General features: G+C 44.6%; 1 protein-coding gene across 2 annotated transcripts in view; it reads right to left on the bottom strand.

Annotated features, from left to right (window-relative positions):
- Window positions 1-12,130: 12,130 nt before the first annotated feature.
- Window positions 12,131-19,876, bottom strand: part of ep400 (E1A binding protein p400) — a 37,092-nt gene continuing 29,346 nt past the window's right edge. The window contains exons 41-53 of one of the 2 annotated variants that reach the window (XM_061259795.1): window positions 19,801-19,857; window positions 19,611-19,689; window positions 19,323-19,511; window positions 18,936-18,981; window positions 18,738-18,844; window positions 17,792-17,993; window positions 16,888-17,009; window positions 16,335-16,571; window positions 15,773-15,947; window positions 15,484-15,632; window positions 14,288-14,446; window positions 14,109-14,165; window positions 12,131-13,864 (exon numbers count right to left, since the gene is read on the bottom strand). In XM_061259795.1, coding sequence (XP_061115779.1) covers window positions 13,559-13,864; window positions 14,109-14,165; window positions 14,288-14,446; window positions 15,484-15,632; window positions 15,773-15,947; window positions 16,335-16,571; window positions 16,888-17,009; window positions 17,792-17,993; window positions 18,738-18,844; window positions 18,936-18,981; window positions 19,323-19,511; window positions 19,611-19,689; window positions 19,801-19,857 — 1,885 coding nt within the window. In that variant the 3' untranslated portion in view covers window positions 12,131-13,558. The remainder of the gene's footprint in view (window positions 13,865-14,108; window positions 14,166-14,287; window positions 14,447-15,483; window positions 15,633-15,772; window positions 15,948-16,334; window positions 16,572-16,887; window positions 17,010-17,791; window positions 17,994-18,737; window positions 18,845-18,935; window positions 18,982-19,322; window positions 19,512-19,610; window positions 19,690-19,800; window positions 19,858-19,876) is intronic. The other variant, XM_061259797.1, reaches the window with a different exon arrangement.

Genomic DNA, 19,876 nt, shown 5'->3' with positions numbered 1-19,876 from the left:
CTCCCCCTCATAGGAAATGCTTGCGATGCATAAAGTATAATAGTTTGGACAATTTTCATGAAGTAGTGCCACTACTGATCAAAATGAATTTCATCCAGAGCTTGTTACATCCTGGCGTGTTTTTTTCTGGTAGTAAAGAGAATAAGTATTGGAAATTTCATTTTCAAGGTCACAACTTTAAAACTAAATAAAGCAAAAGCATTTTTCATTAAAATAAAAAAGTGTGGTTCTTTGAAGCCCATAGAGGACTTCATCTATTTATCATTGTGTGTGGCTCTCCATTTGCTGCTTTTACCGAAAATGAACCCTCTTAACTAAGCCTCATATTTGTTTCTTCATTAAGGGGAACATTGCAAAACGAAGCATTCACTAATGCCCTTTAAAGTGCACCTTTCAGTTATGAATTTATCCTCGATCCGCCCAAATCCGGATGCTTGTGACTAAGTAATCTCTACTGATACCTCAAAAGGTTTGGTCTGCGCCATAAAAGCATGGCACCTTTTTAAAAAATCTATCTTTTTATCAGACATTCTGTGATTCTTCCTGTTGTTCACCCACAAAAAAATGGCAGCTGTTTCTGCAGGATAGGACAGACAATCCGATTGGACAGCCTCCACCTGGCAGACTAAATACACACTACCAGCACCTTCCTCTAGAGTGTGTACATGCCCTCATAGGCATTTGTCAAATAGAATTATAATCATAATTCTTTACACCTGCTGGTGCCAAAATATTATTATTTGATTTGTGCTGTAGGCAGCATGCTGAATTTGGATCACTCACTCAGATCACACACTGCTGATAATGGCAGTTGTATCTTTTTCACACGTAACATTTTATTTTACTTGTGCTTGGTTGAAATAAGAGGAAATTAACTACATCTGCCCATTGTGAACCCATAATATTATCTTTGGCTGTCTGCAAAGGAAATGTAACTGCTTAATAAGACATACGTGCGCAGAATTTGATCATCACATTTACTGCTGAATTGGAGAAAATAATATTCACAATAAAGCATTTCTGAAACTTGAGACAAGCATTGTCTTTTGTTCCACTGAAAATAAATGACCTGCTCTTAACATAAAATGAACACAATTTTTCTATTACCACTGCACCTTTCCCAAACTCAGATGCCCATGGGATGGATCTGTTTGCAGTGGCTGTGCACCAGTATGGCCATGCCATCGGCCTGGCACACACCCAAGAAATGCAAACAGTGTGTGAGGTTCTCAGCCATGTGTGGTTGAATGTCATCTGTGTTCCACTGTGTTCCACGGAGAATCAGAAAAAAAGTTGACAGGGTCTTTTGTGATGCTGGTTTCATGGTTCATTTTGTGAAACCATGGCTGGTAGGCACTGTATATTGTGTTTTTTTGCATTCATGAATGAATTAGTGAACATCAACTAACACAGGGGTCCACAAAGCAGGATTACTGAGTTAACCAGATAACTAGAAAAGCACCTTCTCGCTAGTATACCTGAAAGATTGCTCTTACTGTATCTGCAAGTATGCAGAATGCAAGTGTGCATAAAGGAACACAGCCAAGGACAGATAAAATAAACAATTGGAATGAGCCACCAGTTTGCTCCAAGCATTCGTATCCAGATATTGTGGGATAGCTACCTGGCAAGTTTTGAAGTTGCGGAATAATTCAGGTTTTCAGATTCAGGGTTTAAAGCAATATTAGAGGCTGAGATATGTATTTTTTCATGAAATTATGGTTTAAACACTATCTCAAACAAACGTATTCAAAAACAAGCACTGGGCTAAGGGCAACACAAATATATTTCATACAATAGTTCATGATTTGAGGGTATTTTTCTCATGATGAAAATACAAAATTGGCAAGAAACTCTTTAAACTGTGTTTTGGAAAAAAAAAAACATTTAAGTCATAGTTCCAGACATATTAAATCTGATCAAGTGATACCAAATTTTGTTGCTTAACTTTATCATGAGATGAAATGTGTCTCATGTGTCTTCAACCCTCAAGAGACCAACATATTTTGCACATAAATTACCAACTTGGGTCAGTTATGACCACAATTTCAAACCAATGAAAAGAAGCCCAAATCAATTCAAAATTGATTTGTAATTAAATTCCTTTCCCCACACCCTATTGTGCCAGGTGCTGAAATACCAAATTTCTAACTTTACAATGTCTTTAACTTAAACTAAACATTTAAAATATACCCTCCGATGTATTAAACACATGTATATAATAATTTTAATTTGGAACATCATTTTACCTACCAAACAAATCTGTGGGGACCACTTGATATTTTTTCCCCCGCAGAAATCTATATTCCTATAAAGATTCCTTAATCAAGTTGCATTGACAGAATTTGTTGCTTTTGACTGGGGTCATATATGACCCCAAAGCATATATCACCTAATCATCACATCATTCCAAATTAAGGCAGAAACCAAAAAAATAAAATAAAATAGCATGTATTTATTGAGAACATGTTGCTTAACAAAGTCAAGAAATTTTGGTAGGATTACAATTAAGATATCAATAAAAGTATATGTCTGGGTCAGATATGACGCTTGAGGGTTAAACATCTGAATCATATCTGGTCATGTTTATTATTCAAAGATGCAGCACAGTGTTCTCATCACAGCACTCAGTAAATGTGTACTGTTTGTTCCACAAGACAGACAGACCTATATTACCCCCCTAGGAATGCACCCTTCCCAGGTATTACCAAAGACCCATGGGTGACCCTCTCAAATGAAGATTAAGTGCCAGCTTTCATCACTGAAAAACAGTATGTACTATAAGGACTGTAAGTTCTTATCTACTCCATAAATACAGCTAGGGCATGCCTTCCCCTGTTTGTCAGAACACATGCACCCTTATCAGATGAGTCAGTAATTACCCATAATTCTTTGCGGGGTGGACGCTTTCCTTTCCCTGAGAGCCATTAGTCTTTTTCTGATAGGCACATGAAAGCTGGGATTTGGCTTGATGCGTTTATATATCTTGGTTTTAGAATCAATTAAGGCATGTGTTTAATTGACTTTCCCAGGAGGGCGTTTAACATGCTCATCACTCCGTGCAATTCCTCATTATAGGAAGCTGACTTTGGTGCATTACTGTAGTAGACTAGAGCAACAGCACGTATAGGGAGGTAGACTGGAGGAAAAAGACCACAACCTAAAAAGCACATACTTAAATAGAAATCTTATTGAACTTTGATTTGTGTGAGAAAGAAAGTTTTTTTGCCTGTACTACAACCTCATACTACAAAATCAGCAGCAATAGGGCATTCATTTTATTAAGCTCTCGTTTCACAACAAACATGAAAAGTGCAAAAGTAAATAAGGGTGCTACCTTTTAAAAACATTCAGGCACTGATTACATTAGTATATTTTGCAATGGCAAAGGAACATCAGATTTACCTGAATACATTTTTCTTGTGAATGGTCTCCTGTAGAATTAGGTAATGAAGTCAAATAAAATACCCTCAGATTGTAGACTTGAGATGTTATGCTTTTTAATGTTAAGTTATTTAATGTAAAAGTATGCATTTCTCTTTCTCAGTCCAATTGTGCCAATTCCTGACACCCCCAGACAGACACTGATGCTGCAGCCCAAATTCATAGAGAATGTTTATTTTCCGAAGGTAGAGTCCAGGGGGAAATCTAGGGGCTGCGATCAATATTAATACTGGTGGTGAATATTAGACATCACACCCACCTTCACAGGTTACCCAAGGAAGACATCACGGCAAATGGCATCCTGCAACAGAACAGCCTGCGTAATGTTAAGGGTTCAGGGAGAGGACGGAAAACCATAAACTGATGAAGCTGAATTAATAGTTTTTCTAAGTTGTTCAGTGTCACAGCTTCAAAAACTATCACCAGTCCCAAGAACAGGAAGTGCATTGACTAATGCTGGGGGGGGTTTATGAGGGACAAAGTGGCCATGACCTAGGAGCTGGGTCGAGTAGCGGGTGAGAAAGGGGCAGATTCTCCGGATGTTCTGTTGTAAGAATCTGCATGACTAGGTCACCGCCGCAATGTTCTCGGAGAGGGACAGTCTGTTGTCCATCACCACTCCAAGGTTCCTGGGCAATGGTGTCACCAGGGTATCCCCTAGGGAAATTGAGAAATCAAGAAGAGGAGAGGTTAGACCTGGGTTTTAGTTTGCTTTTGTCCATCCAGCTCTGGATGTCACTCGGGCTGAAACCTGTGTGTGTATACCAGTGCCAAGAATAAGAGGAAGACAAAGAGTACAATATTTAAAAGAAAAAAACACATACCCCACCCACTAACCATGCTGACTTACTAATTATAATTGTAGGAACTTGTAAAACCAAAAATACCCTCCAGGCACCCAACTTGTTGCCAACTCGCCTCACTGATAATCGTAATGCTTTGGACAATAGACACCAGCAAGCAACAAGGTGCATTTATTTATTCCTGGGTCTGTCAATGCAGGCGTCGGTTATCTGCAATCAGTCAGTCTCACAAGCAGGCTTTAAAGAAAAACAGACAGAGCGAGGGCTGGAAGACACACCAATGTGCTAAAGTACGTAACAGAAGGTCTGCCTAACGAGGTCATTAACTACCCATTTCCTCATGCAAGATAAACGATATGCCTAAATTGCTTTTAAACTAACGCTGTACATCTTTGTTCTGAAATGATACATGGTTGTTTTCAATAATAATTTTCTCTTTTCCCTGTCATTTTCGCCTGCAATTTAACACGCCTGAGCAGTGTAGAGGTAGTCTATTGTATATGGGGCAAAAATGAACGAAAACAAGACCCAATTAACAACAAAATGGAGCAGGAATGATCAAGGGTGAGAGGCAGTTCCCAAGAACATTTGTATTGTACTGCTTTGAGACAGCCTGTGGTCTAGTAGCTAAACTAGATAGACCCGGAAGGTTGGTGGTTCAAGCCCAGATGGAACCACAATAGATCCACACAGCTGTTGGGCCCTTGAGCAAGGCCCTTAACCCCACATTGCTCCAGGGAAGATCGTCCCCCGCTTAGTCTAATGAACAGTAATAAAAGTGTCAGCAAAATAACAAAAAAAGTTGGATAAAAGTGTCAGCAAAATAACAAAACAATTCATTTAAAATACCCTGTGGTCAATGCATTGAGAAAGTTATTGCAAGTGAACTGTGTTTAAGAACTCTACTTGACACTCCCAAACTCACCAGCCGTTCCCCTGCAGATCAAAAGAGCTGAACCCCAGGATCACATCCTGACTGCAGTGTCACATCCTTAAGTAACGGTCGGAATTATTACCGCCGCCTTGTAGGGGTTACACAGTCCTTAGTCTGGGGAGGACTGAGTGGGATAGGATCTAGGTCCCCCACACCCAATACCTATAGCCTCAATGTTCAGGTGAGTGAGCAAGTTGTTTACTGTTTAGCAGCTTCTTAGACGGGGTAAAGTGGGCTTCAGTAGATGATCGTCTGAAGGGTGTGTGCAGTGTGTGCGAGGTAAGTGCTAAACTGACCTGACACCACCCCTACTTTCCCCAGGTCTAGCTAAACAGGTGAGGCGCCCCTACCCCCAGGTAAGTAAATTAAATGGACAATTATAGCTGTTGTTCCCTCTAATGTTTACTCAAGAATAAACACAGAGCTTACAGAAAATTATTCAAATACAAAATGGTTAACATCCTCTTGGGTCAAGAAAATCAAGTTGGTAAGATTCCGGTGACACTAGTCATTAGCAACAAATCCCATGAATGACATATCAAGATACATAAATCTGTTTTAACTCACCATCAAACCTTGGATGCTTGAAGTGACGCTTAATGAACCATACCCTTACCCTTATACATGTAACATTATCATTGAACGCGCTCTTATAACGACTGAAATGGCTCCCTTTAACCAGGCCGGAAACCTAACTGAAAATACAGATTACCTCAAAACAGGCATTTCACATTCCATAGAATTGTAACAAAAAAAACAGGGTTTCCCTAAACGAATTACATTCAGCAGAAATTCCAGTACCCTTCTTACTTTCACATTAAACAGTTACTCAGCATCTGCTCTATCAGTCTGGATGAGCATACCGTTTCACTCCAGTGTATGTGTGTTAGTGTACCAGCACCGTTGCTGTACAGTTCAGTTCAGTTCAGTGGGTGCTGTTAACGTTTGAGTGTGTGTGGGCGCACAATGCAGCGTTAGCTAGATCGTTCAGTTCACAGACAGTTCGGTTCGGCTGCGCACGACGCCTGTGTATTTGTGGATCACAGTGTGTTAAAGTGTGGTGCAGTGACTACCCATACAACAGCCGAGATCGCACGTCCAGGATGTCCGATGGCTGGCCGGGTAAACTTCCAAAGAAACTCGTTGCACTCACGCCGCACGTTTCTCTTTTGCGCAGGGTAGCGAACAGCAAACAGTAAAAATGAATAGGCTAGCTCCTTTTCCCTTGCAACAATGAATAGGCTAGCTCCTTTTCCCTCACCGTTCACATACGGAGTGGGGAAGGGGTGAGCATAACTTTTAGCTAACACTTTACACCTCCCGATATTGACGACGTTCTGGCTTGCTCTTCCAAAACAAAATCTTTGAGAGAAAAGTTAAGGTATCGCTCTTAGCGACCTAGACGATCTAAATAACTGCACTAGGCTCACACCTGAATGCTCTTCCAGCCGTCTTCATCTGTGCATCGCCATGTAGCCCCAGCTAATAGCAAAAGTTAACTTTAGTTTAATGTAGCCCGACTTCGGCGCTCGCACTATCAAAAAAAACGAAAACACAAACGTAGCCGCGTTACTGATTTCAACCGTGTCACTTTATATGACGACTCGATAATAACCACATGAAAACTGTTAAATTTAGCACAGCAGTGGAGCTCAAACACTGTTGCCGCTCCGTCCACACTGCTCATACCATCTCTCTCCTTTTTTTAAATTCTCCTGCGCGTTTATGTGATCCTTAAAGCCGCAGCACATATTTGTACCCGCTACACTTAGGTGAAACCCCCTAATTGTGTTTGTGTCTGCTCGGTTGGTTCACCCAACTGACAGGCCAGCGACTGCTGCCCAAGGCAGCCCGGTGTGTGCTTGCCCCACATAGTGTCTATGTTCTCCCTATTTACATCTATCACAATGGCAGCAAAACAAAACAGCATCAACAAAAAAGGACTGCACACAACAACAGCAAACACCCATGTTTTAGTTTTTTTAGCCAATGTGTAAATGTGAGCATTCAGTCAGTAACAGTAATAATCTTTACCCACTGTCAAGCTGTAACCAGGCTTGTCTGCCTGGGTCAGGTTCCTTGCAGTTTTCCATCATGTTCTTGACACATTGAGGCAGGTCAGCTCAGCCTGCTAGTGTCAGTGCTACTGGCTTATTTATCTGTGCGTGGAGCAGTGCAGATGCATAACTGCATAGCTTCCAAGAGCACTAGAGATAAAAAATGAACTAAACAGAAAAATGAGAATGCACTCGTTAGCAAATAGCCTGTGGTAGATAGAAGTGAGATGCGTTGTGTTGGAAAAGCCCATTAACTATAGTTCATGCTACCCTGGTTTCAGCTCTACAGTGAAATGGAGTTTAAGTAAAAGTGCATGCTTCTAACCTTTTCCTTGACCTGCATATTTCACTCCTAGGTATATAAATTCTGTTTGGACCCAGTAGAGACAGTTTGAGTAGCATCATATTCTTAGAGTATTTTGTTCACTGATGCTCATAACAAAACTTCAGGAGCAAAGTACTTGGTGTCCAAGGACAACAATGTGGAAGAAGGCTACCGCCAACCAATCTGACTTTGGCTTGCTCCTGGAGGGTGTGGATGCCACCTTCATCCCGATGCCAAATGACAAGTCCTACTTCTTCAAGGGCACCCAGTATGGGCACTATAACAATTACCTGCAACGCATAGATCTGGGCTTACCTAAGGAGATGATGTTATGATGTTAAGACATCTAGATGACACTAGGAGGTGGTCTGATGGTGCCTTATAGTATATATAGTGGAACCGTAAGCTCCTATCCACAAATAGGGCTGCACAACACAATTGGGAAATAATTAAAAAACCTTGATGGGCTTGTTTTACTGATGCATATGCAGCTGGCAGGGTTCAGTCATGGATCCTATACAACGCAGGAGTCAGAATCCAGACCTAGAGGGCCGCAGCATCTGATGTTTTTCAGTGTGTTTCAGCACCACTGATTCATTCAAGTTATTGATTGGCTAATCAATCCACACACCTTGTTCCAAGGCCTTGATTGGCTGTCTATTGAAAGAAAACCACAAATTCCTGCAAGACACTACAGCCCTCCAGGATTTTAATTTGACAATCCTAGGACACAAGGCTTGTATAGGCCTCCATTCCCTTTTTATTCCAAAGTTGTTGTAGCACAAGCACAGAGCTGAACACTGCAATTGTCAGTTTCCCCATCTGTCCCATCATTTCAGTGCCTCTAGTTGTGGACATGGATGTCGAGCACTTCAAACCTCCCTGAGGTGGGAGCATTTGGGTTCAGACATTGGCTTGAATTTCCTCAAGTGAGTTGTGTAAGACTGTTTTGCTTTCACTTTCTTCATGGGGACTGGACAATTTGCCTGTGCTCATGAAGCTGTATGAGTTCAGGTTTAGGATTAGAGAGTTTAATCAATGGCAGGAATCATTATATTAACAGGAAAATGTTGCATTCTCTCCCTTATTTATGGAGAGTTCTGAAATAAACATCATGCTCCTAGCCTGTGTAAATGGCCATTTCCAGGCAGGTCATTGCAGTACCAGAGAGGTGAGTACCACAATGTGACATATTTGGATTTCTGAAAGCTGTGCACAACAGCAGCCCCAGGCTCCTGTCCCCATTAGAGGATCTTGTACAATTGCGCTGCCAGAGCTCAAGCAACAAATCCTGCAGGGCCAGCTGGTGTCTCCAGTAAAACATTTAACAGCTGTAATAACAACTGTCCTACAGACAATTAGCTCAGGTCCGGTAGAATTAACAATTTAATAGTTTTTAACTACAAAACTGAAGCTAGCTACTACTTATACTTAACAGGACAAATTAATAAAGGTACAGTAAATAATGAACAAGTGAAATGATATTGCACTAAGAAGTATTCATAATTAGAATGTACTGCATACAGAAATGCAAATCTAACATTTGTAAAATGTGCTTGAATAATACTGTATTACTGTAGTGTATCTCATTACTATTACTGCTAGTATGTGAGCAGAGGTCAATTGTGGATAGTATGGGACAATGGGGGATTGTTTTAAGAAATATTCTGTTTTGAAAATATTTGATAAAAAAAGACTGGATATTGAAAACCTTCTTATACATACAATAAGGCAGTGAATGAATACACTGCATTATTGACTATTCAGACTAATCAGAAACATTACATTACATGTCATTTGGCTGATGCTTTTATCCAAAGTGACTTACAGTTGATTAGACTAAGCAGGATACAATCCTCCCCCGGAGCAATGCAGGGTAAGGGCCTTGTTCAAGGGCCAAACGGCGGTGTGGATCTTATTGTGGCAACACCAGGGATTGAACCTCCGACCTTGCGGGTCCCAGCCATATACCTTAACCACTACGCTACAGGCCACCCTGTAATGACTGAGAAGCCAACTTCTTACTACTGGCCTAATGGGGGACGACTATATATAAAATTAATACGGATGCCAATACCCTCAAATTAAAGGTGACTGTCTATACTTTAACCTCACAACTCTGGTCCAACACTGCTCCTCAGGTTGTCCTGTACCAGTGCCAATAACAGACTCCACAGGCAATCAAAAGCCTAGAATCAAGACTGGATACTGAAAGCTTTCTTACACCTGCACCAAGGAAGCAACAGAAGACACCTGACCAGTCAGAAACAGCCAACTGTCCAATTAGTTTTGAAATTGGGGGACTGCATGTAAAAAAGGCTGCAATTCCTATACAGATCACCCGATATTGATAAAATACCCTCAAATTAGAGCTGGCAGTCTACAGTCTAACCTCATATTCAAGTCTTCATTTAAATTCCAATGGATGGAAATAGAGACATTTAACAGCATCTACTTTTCTACTGGTTGGAGAAATTATGCAAATAAAAACTGTCAATTCCCAAATTTGCTATGGGCGATGCTTAAAAATACAAAGATTTCCTGTTGGAACAGTCCTTTTTTTCATGAGAACATTAGTAAACTGTATAATTAAGTTGGAATACAACCAATAAAATATGTTTTTCTGGAACCATAGGTTCTCCATGAATATTTCAGCAAAATATTAAAACCTTAAGATTTACTTTTCGACTGCATTCAAATAGATTTTTAGTTAATAAAGGGATTTGCAATCTCATGCTCTAATACTCCCCATTTACATTCAGAGTCTGTCCCTTCTGCTTTGGTGGATTCAGCCCTGTCAAGCCAAAAAGCCATTCTCTGCAGCCAGAATGGTTTAGCCCATACTTAGTGCTCCAGCCAGCAGTAAGATGCTACATCAAACCACTTTTCATTAAAATATCTTATTTCAGGTTACATGAATCATCTCAACATCAATAACAACAGGGTACAATTGGACCAGGTGGGTACTAGGCCACAGTAAAACAGGTAGGAACAGTCTTCAGCTGTCAATCTCTCCTCCAGAACTTAGTATCAAGAAATCTTAAGTTGGCAGAAAATCTTTTAAGATACAGCCGTCCTTAGCTACCCCTGCTTCAGTACTCATTGCCATGTTTTATATTCAAAAGCAATTCTTTGAACCACACACAGTTCAGTGTCACTGAGCAAAATAAACATCATCATTGTGCGTTTTAATTCCTGAAAACACCAACATATTATTCGGGCCACACAGTTGAAATCACCCAAACCACCGCAGAGACTGAATCATCGTAAATGGTGGTTCTATATTGATTGTATTTTTCAAGGTAAAATCATTTTAGTGGTATGAATAATATTTGATGATTGTAATTTTCGGTAATCAGCCATTTCAAACTCCAGTGTTCACAATGATTGGAGCAATCATTAAAAATACAAATACATTGCCTTGCCACATGCAAAGCCATTGTCGTCATCACTCCGAATGCTTTGATTGACACACCTTGGCAAAGGTTACTGGTAAACAACATTACTTAAGATGCATTAAGTAGAGTCCCTTCTCTACGCTGGACTTCCGTTTTCCCCCTCAAAAAGCCAAGTCCCCCAGTATCACATTACATTAATGGTATTTGGCAGACGTCCTTAGCCACAGCAAAATACCTCAAAGTGCAGTCCATCCAGTACTCTCAAAGTTCTACAGCGAAAGCCATTTAAATTAGAACACATTTTCTGTCCACAACTTACCCTTTAGAGACATGGCCGGAAAAAGTTTTGGTTTGCACAAAATTTTTTGGAGTCATTAGTTCACATTTCTTTTTATTGGAAATTGCTAAAAGCATTAATCCTATTAAAAGTCATTCAGTAAACCACAGCATTAGAGAAATACTGCTAAAATTACTGCTATAATTTGAAAGACAAGAAGTCGTAAAGGTATGTCAAAAAAAGAAAAGCTTCCCACAGTAATACCATTGGGAGGAAAGTGGATTTAGGGCTAAATAAGTGTGTGCATGCTACTATTGGACTGTGCCACCATGTATGAAACCTAATCTATTCATCTTCACAGGGGAAAAAAGCTTTTGTTAAAAGAAAAGTTCATGATGTCATCTTTTGCTCGACAAAATCTGAAGTCACCATGAAGAACCCAACTAATTAGAGTCAGTAAAATGAATTGTTGCATGGGCATTAAGGCGGTGGTTTATATATGACGGTTTAATATAGTGGAAAAGACTGCTTACTGAAGTAGGCTTTCTGTTGGAAGTGTTTGTTGGCATGGAAAGAGGGGGGGGCAGTAGTACAAGCGAACAGCCCTCTTCCACCGATATAATCAAACAGTGCTTGTGTGCCATTTCATCTCAGCACATTTCCCCAAAGCACATACATTCTTTATCCTCCACACGAATTAAACACTCAAACACTGCTTTCCAAGTTCAACCTGTGCAGCCGTGTGCATTATTACACTCCCAAAGATCCCCAATCTATCTGAATTCCATAGAAAAAAAAGCAGTTCAATGGAGTGAGATTAGTTTAAAAACTAGTTTCAATACCTCAATAAAAATGATTTATGACTGCAGGAAACAGCACGTCACACCGTGTATAAAAACAAACACTTTATTACAATTAGATTGGAAAAAGAATGAACACGACTACTTTACAAATACAAATGTCTTTTTCAATAGGTTATTTACATGTATTTCAATACAGCAATAAAATACACGACGAGAAACTGAACACTAGACCTCACTACTTTTTTTTTTTTTTTTTTTTTTACAGCATATTCATAACGTACAAAATACACCAGTAACCATAATTGATAACAAAATGCATCATTTTAGAACTGAAGTTCTGTTAGAAAAAAAAGTCATCTTCCACAATTTTTTTCATTTATGGATTGTAATCGATGGGTAGCCCACTTCAGAAAGGTGAAGATTATTATTTTCATAAATTCAATACAGTGGTATCACAGTATAAAAGTACATTGTCTGTTACTATTGTTCATCTGTTCAAAGTCACTTTCATTCTTTGCATTAGACAAACCAGCAAGAGACAGCCAGAGTTTTTGATAAACCAGGACGCGAGAGCATTTAGTAGCTGCTCACCAATTGAATTTGTGTGTGCTTCAGCATGTTGTCAATTACCGACTAGTGAGATGAGATGAGTCAGGCTATGTACCTTCCTCAACTACCTTTACCTATGCTGTTCTATGAGAGCTGTCAATGCATTTCCCTATTGCTGCGGCAGCAAGATGTATCATAGCGGACCATGATTAAGTAAACAAAAGGGACAATGAACCACTGTGACGAGTATAAAAATAAAAAAATTATACAAAATTAAAGTCTGAACAAAAAGTCAAGATGGAGCCTGGGCTAGAAAAGAGTGTGTGTGAGTGGGGTGGGGGAGTAATAAACACATGACACTTTTATTCTCACACCCTTACCTAATTCCATATTTTACCCTACCCGCAAGGCAGGCAATCCGCAACTAAGATTACCCATGGACCTGCAAGCTGCACATTTTTATATTATGCCTTTGCAACAAGATTATCTTATTGGAAAGAAAGCAAGACGTGGTCATTAATGCTGAATTGCTGATCGGAGCATGGTGGACTCCCAGGTGGGAGGGAGGGAGGGAGGGAGGGAGAAAATCGTGATGGTGTGGAAGATGCACCTCACTCTTGCCCTCCCCCACAGAGGGCACCTCACACTCAACCCTCCCTGTTGACACCGGTAAAACATTCTGGGGCTACACTTAAGGGTGCATTTCTACACCTGAACAGTGTAACGGCCTAACTGCACACTGGAAAGAAAGGGTCCGTTTCTCGCATTTGATGTGTGTGTGCGAGTGAGCGTACGAGTGTGAGAGACAGAGAGAGAGAGGCGGTGTGAGAGACAGAAAGACAGATGGAGAGAGAGACCGATGGAGAGAGAGAGAGACCGAGATAGACCGAGATAGACCGAAAGAGACGGAAAGAGACGTTCTCTGTATCTAGCGGCTCCGTTACAGGGGCCACGCCGCTGCTCGGGCCCTAGCTGCTGGCCCCGCTCCCTCCGCTGGCCTTGGCGGGGGTCTTGACGTGCATGGCGGCCCCGGAGCGGGCCTGCGTCTTGGCCTGCTGCTGAGCGGGGGAGTCGGCGGACGCGGGCGGGGCCTGCTGAGCCGGGCTGTGGGGCGGCGGGGTCTGCATCTGGGGAGAGGGGGCCGCCGTCACCACCTGCTGCTGCATCAGCTTCTGCTGCACCACCTGGGCCGTGGCGGCCGGGATCACCTGCACCTGCTGCTGCGCCGTGGGGACCGTCTGAGACAGAGACACCGTCTGCGGCTGCGCCTGGATCTGAGGGAGGAGGAGCAGAGAGGGAGTCTTCACCAGGGCTTCTGGAGGTTTAAACGCTTTCCAGCTGATCCCCACAGGCAATAAAGACACGACACTCCCCCCCCCGGTCCCTTCAAAGCAAACAAAGCCAGAGGTCAAGTGATGCAGAATGTCGAGATAGAGGGGGCAAAGCAAGGCGCTTTTCTGAAGATTTGGGGATTTTTCTCCAAAAGTCCTGGAGAATCCTTGCTGGGCGCAGTCTTACCTGCTGGGGTGCAGACACTATCTGCTGGATATTGGCCACAGTGGGGAGCTTCGTAACCTACAGGATAATTTTGGAACGACACTCAATATTAAAAATGAGAACACATTCAGCCTCCCGATATCTGGCTTTGTCTCGGCGTGGTGGTTCCGCGGCGGTCTCCCGTGTTACGGGCGGGTTACCTGGATCTGCTGGGCGCCCGCGGGCTTCTGGGCCTGGGCGATGGAGGTGGTGAAGAACTGGGTTTTGATGCCGGGCTGGAGCTGCGTGGTGGTGGCGTAGGTCACCTTCTGTTGCTGGGCGGGCTGGGGTGTCTGCACAGTCACCTGCTGAGTGGCCAGCTGGAGGCCAATGAGGAAAGAGACAGAGTGGGTATGGGGGCTGGCTCACAAAACACGACTCACCAAACCCAGACACACACAAGCCCCTCTAAACTCAATACTGGCCATATCGGTCAACACATTTCACTTATTTTCCAGCGTATCACTGTGTTCAGAGATGCTCTTCGGCATACCACTGTTGTAATGTGGGGTTATTTGCATTACTGTCACCTTCCTGTCAGCTTTGACCAGTCTGGCCACTCGCTCTCATTACCAAGTTTTTGCCTACAGAACTGCTGCTCACTGGATGTTTTTTGTTTTTAACACCATTCCCAGCAAACTCTCAAGACTGTTGTGCATGAAAAGATCAGTAGTTACACAAATACTCAAACCAGTCTTGCACCAATAATCATGCCACAGTCAAAATCACTGATAACATTTTTTGGTTGATGTGAACATTAACTCCTGACCCGTAGCATGATTTTATGCATTGCACTGCTGCCACACGATTGGCTGATTAGATAATTGCATAAATAAGTAATAAAAGTGCTCAGTGACATATTAAACAATATTTGGGGGCACAGAAGACAACTAAACCAGGGGTGCCTAATCGCATCTGAAAAGGGCCGGGGTGTGTGCAGAATTTTGTTTTAGGCCAGCAATATATGACACTCGTTCCAACTAATCAGCCGATTGTGGTCTTCAATCAAGACCTTGAGAAGTAGAATGAGGTGTCTTGGGGCAAAAACAAAAACCTGTAAATGACCCACATTGGCCGGTTCTGGATAAGACTGGACAAACCTGCTGTAAATTGCTTGCAGTTTAGGGAAGGAACTAGATATTACCAGTAATGGCAATACTTTTGAGGAGAAAAGTTGGAAAAAAGCATTGAACAGTAGGCACCAAATCACAGTGGCTTGAGAAGCCTTACACAGTAATACCACAGCAGATGTGGCTCTCCTGCACAGGGCTGGGGCCCTGGAGGGCACAGATGAGAGAGAGAGAGAGAGGGAGAGAGAGAGAGAGAGAGAGAGAGAGGGAGAGAGAGAGAGCCACACCTTCTGCTGCACGCTAGCGCCCCCCGGCTGCGGCTGCACAGCTTTCTGCTGCGCAGCTGCAGCCGCCTGCACAGCCGCCTGCTGCTTCTTCATCTGCAGCAGCTGCTGCACCTGCATCTGCGGGAAGGAGTGCGTCACCACCTGGCCACCTGCGGGAGGGAGAGAGGGAGAGAGAGGGGGAGAGAGAGAGAGAGGGAGAGAGGGAGAGAGGGAGAGAGAGATGGTCAGGCCCGCACAAACGAACGCACAAACGAACGAATGGGCAGGCGGGCGGGCGGAAGGGACCCACCTGCTTTCTGCGCCTGCCCGATGGCCACGCTGATGCCTGCCACAGTGACGGGCAGGGTGGTGACCCCCGCAGAGGAGACCACGGCAGGCACAGACACCACCGGGGGCTTGGTGAGCGTGACCTGAGCTGTGGGAGCAGCCTGAGCCTGCATCTGCCCCTGGGCTGGGACTCGCGTCTGGAGGGGGGGAGAGACCAGGCCCGTCAGTCATTCATCACTACCGGTTACTTATACTTACCTTACTAACATTATCAATTTCATTCATTCAACTTTACTAATTACGGACAAACACTTCAGAAGCATTACAAATAACTTGTACTTTATACTACTACTTTCGACTCATTTACTTACAGTAACTTTAAAAACATGACAAGTTTGCTAATATTTACTTCACTAACAATATGAATTTACTTTTACATAAAAAATGTATTATCTGTCAATGTTACTAAATAGTTAAAGTTACTTTGCGAACGTAACAAATGTACATAGCTACTATAACTTCACGAATCGCAAAAAAACACTGACTGCGGTAACTTTAGGAACATGACACACGGGCAGACTCACCAGCCGGGCCACCTGCAGGTTAGCCACGGCGGTGCTGGCTAACACGGCTCCGGTGCGGGGGGCTGAGACGGCGGTGAGCTGGGGGCTGGGCTGGGCTGTCTGGGCGGGCTGCCCCTGGGCGCCCTGCTGCTGGGGCTGGCTCTGCGCTGCCCCCGGCTGGCCCTGCTGCGCGGCCACGGCCGCCGCCACCTGCTGCTGCTGCAACTGCAGCTTCTGCTTGTGTAGCTTCAGCAGCTCCTGGAACAGAGGGGACACACCCTGCTGACCGCGCAGACGCTGGCGCTTAACCATCCACCGGCTCCCACGACAGTGCTGAACGCCCGGAGCTCACGTACAACACCGGTAACCCAAACTTGTTCACACTCGCATTCATCCCCGGGCCCATGGAGATGCAAAACAAGCCGGCAAGTCAAACTTCCATTTTACTTCCACAAGCAGCAATGGTGTTTCATGGCCAGAAATTCCCTTTGAACTGGGATTTTTACATGCGTAGAGGAGAGGCTACCCCCGCCTCTGTAGAGGCTGTGATCTTTGCTCCGCGGGGGGGGCCTACCTGCTGGGGTTTGCCCACGGCTTTGATCTGAGGGGGGGCCGTCTGCTGCAGCTGCTGCTGCCGGAGCATCTGGAGGTGGGCCTGCGTGAGCGGCTTCCCCTGGGACAGCTGCATCCCTGTGGCTGCGGAGAGACAGATACGCTCACGTTCACACCGCTGCCACCACGCAGAAACAGCCATGTACAACAGGGAAAACGGGGCTGAAAACAGGGCTGAAAACAGGGCTGAAAACAGGGCTGAAAAACATTGAATTCAACTGAAGATTTACAGCAGCAATCATCAAATCTGGACCTCAAATCCAAATCCTGGTCTTTTCTCCCAGGTAATTAGCTGAACAATTAGTGCTAATGATTGGCCAAACGGTCTTCACACCCAACACCCACGTAAAGGGAGGGTGGAAAAGCAGCAGTTTGAGGACGTCGAGGAACATGATTTGAGACCACCAGGCAAGTAGTAACATACGGTTCTTATTCCAACTGCTAATTTTATCCATCCGCGTCTCCTCAGTGCTTGCGGGACCGATTGAGGTCGGCCATCTTGGAGGACATTCCAATTGGCTAAATGCTCCTTCAAGGAGTGGGTGGGCTACTGGAGGAGACTTCAGTGAGGACACACAAACACAGCCCTTTTTTCCCTGAATGCACAACATATAAATAATCCGCCTCAACTGCACTCAACATTTCATGAGGGGAACATTTTTTAAATGGAAGCTTCGATCTCAGCCCTGAATCGAAGAATACCAGCTCTCTAAAAGACACACAAAAGAGATGGAACGACCTTCACCACATACATAATCTCAAGTAAAGTTTGTTATATCTATTAGTGAGAAAGTTTGTAGAAACAGGCCTCTCCATGGTCACCCCGGGTAAGAGGGTGATGAGAAAAAGGCGGGCGCGCGGCGTACCTGCTGTGACCTGTGTGACCAGGGAGCGGGTTGGCGTCTGCACTGGGGTCAGGCTGGTGGACACCACCGTCGAGGCCGTCGCCGGGGTGACCGCCCTCACGCCCTGGCCCGTCGCTATAGCGACCACCTCGGCGGGGGCGGCTGCAGCGGACACGGTCCTCTGCTGGGCGTGCACCACCTGTGTCCCGGTCGCGCCCGCGGTCTGTCATGAGGGGGGGCAAGACATTTAGGAGGCTGCCGCTAAAATGGCTAAGCGCAGCCGTCCTGGAAAAGCAAAGTTAAGCTGAAATAACTGGACTTCATTTTAATGACTAACTGAAGAGGCTGAAGCTTTAACCGTGCTGCTGCAGGATTCAATTAAACCTTAACGATTCGGGAGTTCTGCAAGAAGCGTGTTTGTATGGATTTTTACCCTTCATCAAAGCTCAAATACCAATTCAAATGTTCAGCCTGTGATGAGTCTTTCTTGGTTAAGCTTTGTGAATCTTCAAATCAATATCATCACAGGTTTGGAAAATCAGTATGAAGCCCAAAGAAAAGATCCAAGTGTGTTTGTGGGGGTGCGCATGTGTGTGTGTGTGTGTCTGTGTGTGTGTGTGTGTGTGTGTGTGTGTGTGTGTGTGTGTGTGCATGAGCAAGCGTGTGAGGGTGCATGTACCAGATCTGGGTCAAATATTGAATAGTTTTAGATTCACATACTTTCCTGTGCTTGACTAATCTAGCCTGGTGCAATTGAGCCAACTGAGAGGAACAGAAGGCGGGGTTTGCACTTTTTGAGTGCATTTCCTAAGTTTACTGAGCAGACAAGCTCAGTAAAGCATAGACGAGTATCTGAATCCAGAGCCATTACATGTTTGACCCAGGTCTGGTGTGCGCCTGATTCTACGTGTATGCGTGAGCATGGGTCCATGAGTGTGCAAGTGTGCGTCGAGAGAGTGTGTCTCACCGTCAGGGCTCCGGGGATGACAGGCGAGGCCAGGCGCTTGTTGGCTTGGAAGGGGCTGGGAGGGACACCTGCCACTGTGTTGACGATAACGTTCCCGCCCACCGCGGCTGCGGAGAAGAGCAGAGTGGAGTGAGTCACCACCCATCCCCTCTCCTAACCCTGAGGGTATCCCATGAGCCTCCCATGAGCGTCACCTACTTGTCTGTATGCTGGTCCCGGCCGCGGCGGTCTTAATGGCGCCCGCCTGAGGGAGACAGGTGTCACAAGGAAATTAACTGAGTGCGCTTCCTTCAGACACATTCTTACAACACTGCCACTGGCGTAATGTGGGGCTTTGAGCTCCAAACTGATAAGACGGTTAGAAGTGAAAGTGAGAAGGCGGTAACAGCCTGTTAATTACCCAGTTCTTATTGGGGAAATGCTTCTAACCTATTTTGATATCAGAGGAAAGTACTATGAAACAGGCTGTAGAATGTATGGTACCTACCACTGAAAGTAGTTGACTAATAATAACACGCGTAGCAGTGTACTAGGTAATGAACGGGCTGTAAAATAAAGCGTTGCTGGAAAGGCGGAGCGTCTCACCAGGACGGTGGGGTTGGGTACAGCTGCGGCCCCAGTGACGGCCTGCGCCTGGGGCACTCCCGGGGGCTGGGCCTGCCCGGCGGAGGGGGTCTGGGGCGGCTGCTGGGGGGTGGTGGGCTGGGCCTGGGGGGTCCCGGGCTGCTGCTGCTGCGCGGCCAGCTGCTGAGCCCTCTGCTGCTCTGCCTGCGCCTGGGGGGAACATTCCGGTTAAACACCCCTCCGCTAGCCTGGCCACCGAGCCGCGCGGCTAGCCAAAACACAACCGGCGAGCAGTGCGTCTGAACGTGCCTTTTTCTCTTTGGCGATTCTCTCTGCGCGCTGGGAGGCCACCTGGATGGGAGGGAGGGGCTTGTCGTAGCTGATCCCGCTGCAAGAAAAGAGATAAGGGTTCAGATAAAAGCCATGCCTCCCAATGCCCAAAAATCAGGACCAAAGATAAGCTTGACAAATCACATCCAGATGTAGGAACTGAGCTTACCTTTCCGCCAGGACAGAAGCATGTTTGGGATTCTTCTGGAAAGGATTCATACCCAACCTGGCAACAAGATCACAAA

The sequence above is a fragment of the Conger conger genome, chromosome 11, assembly GCF_963514075.1.
Source record: "Conger conger chromosome 11, fConCon1.1, whole genome shotgun sequence".
Lineage (NCBI taxonomy): Eukaryota > Metazoa > Chordata > Actinopteri > Anguilliformes > Congridae > Conger > Conger conger.
The sequence above is the reverse complement of the archived record's forward strand: the minus strand, read 5'-3'. Positions and strand labels throughout refer to the sequence as shown.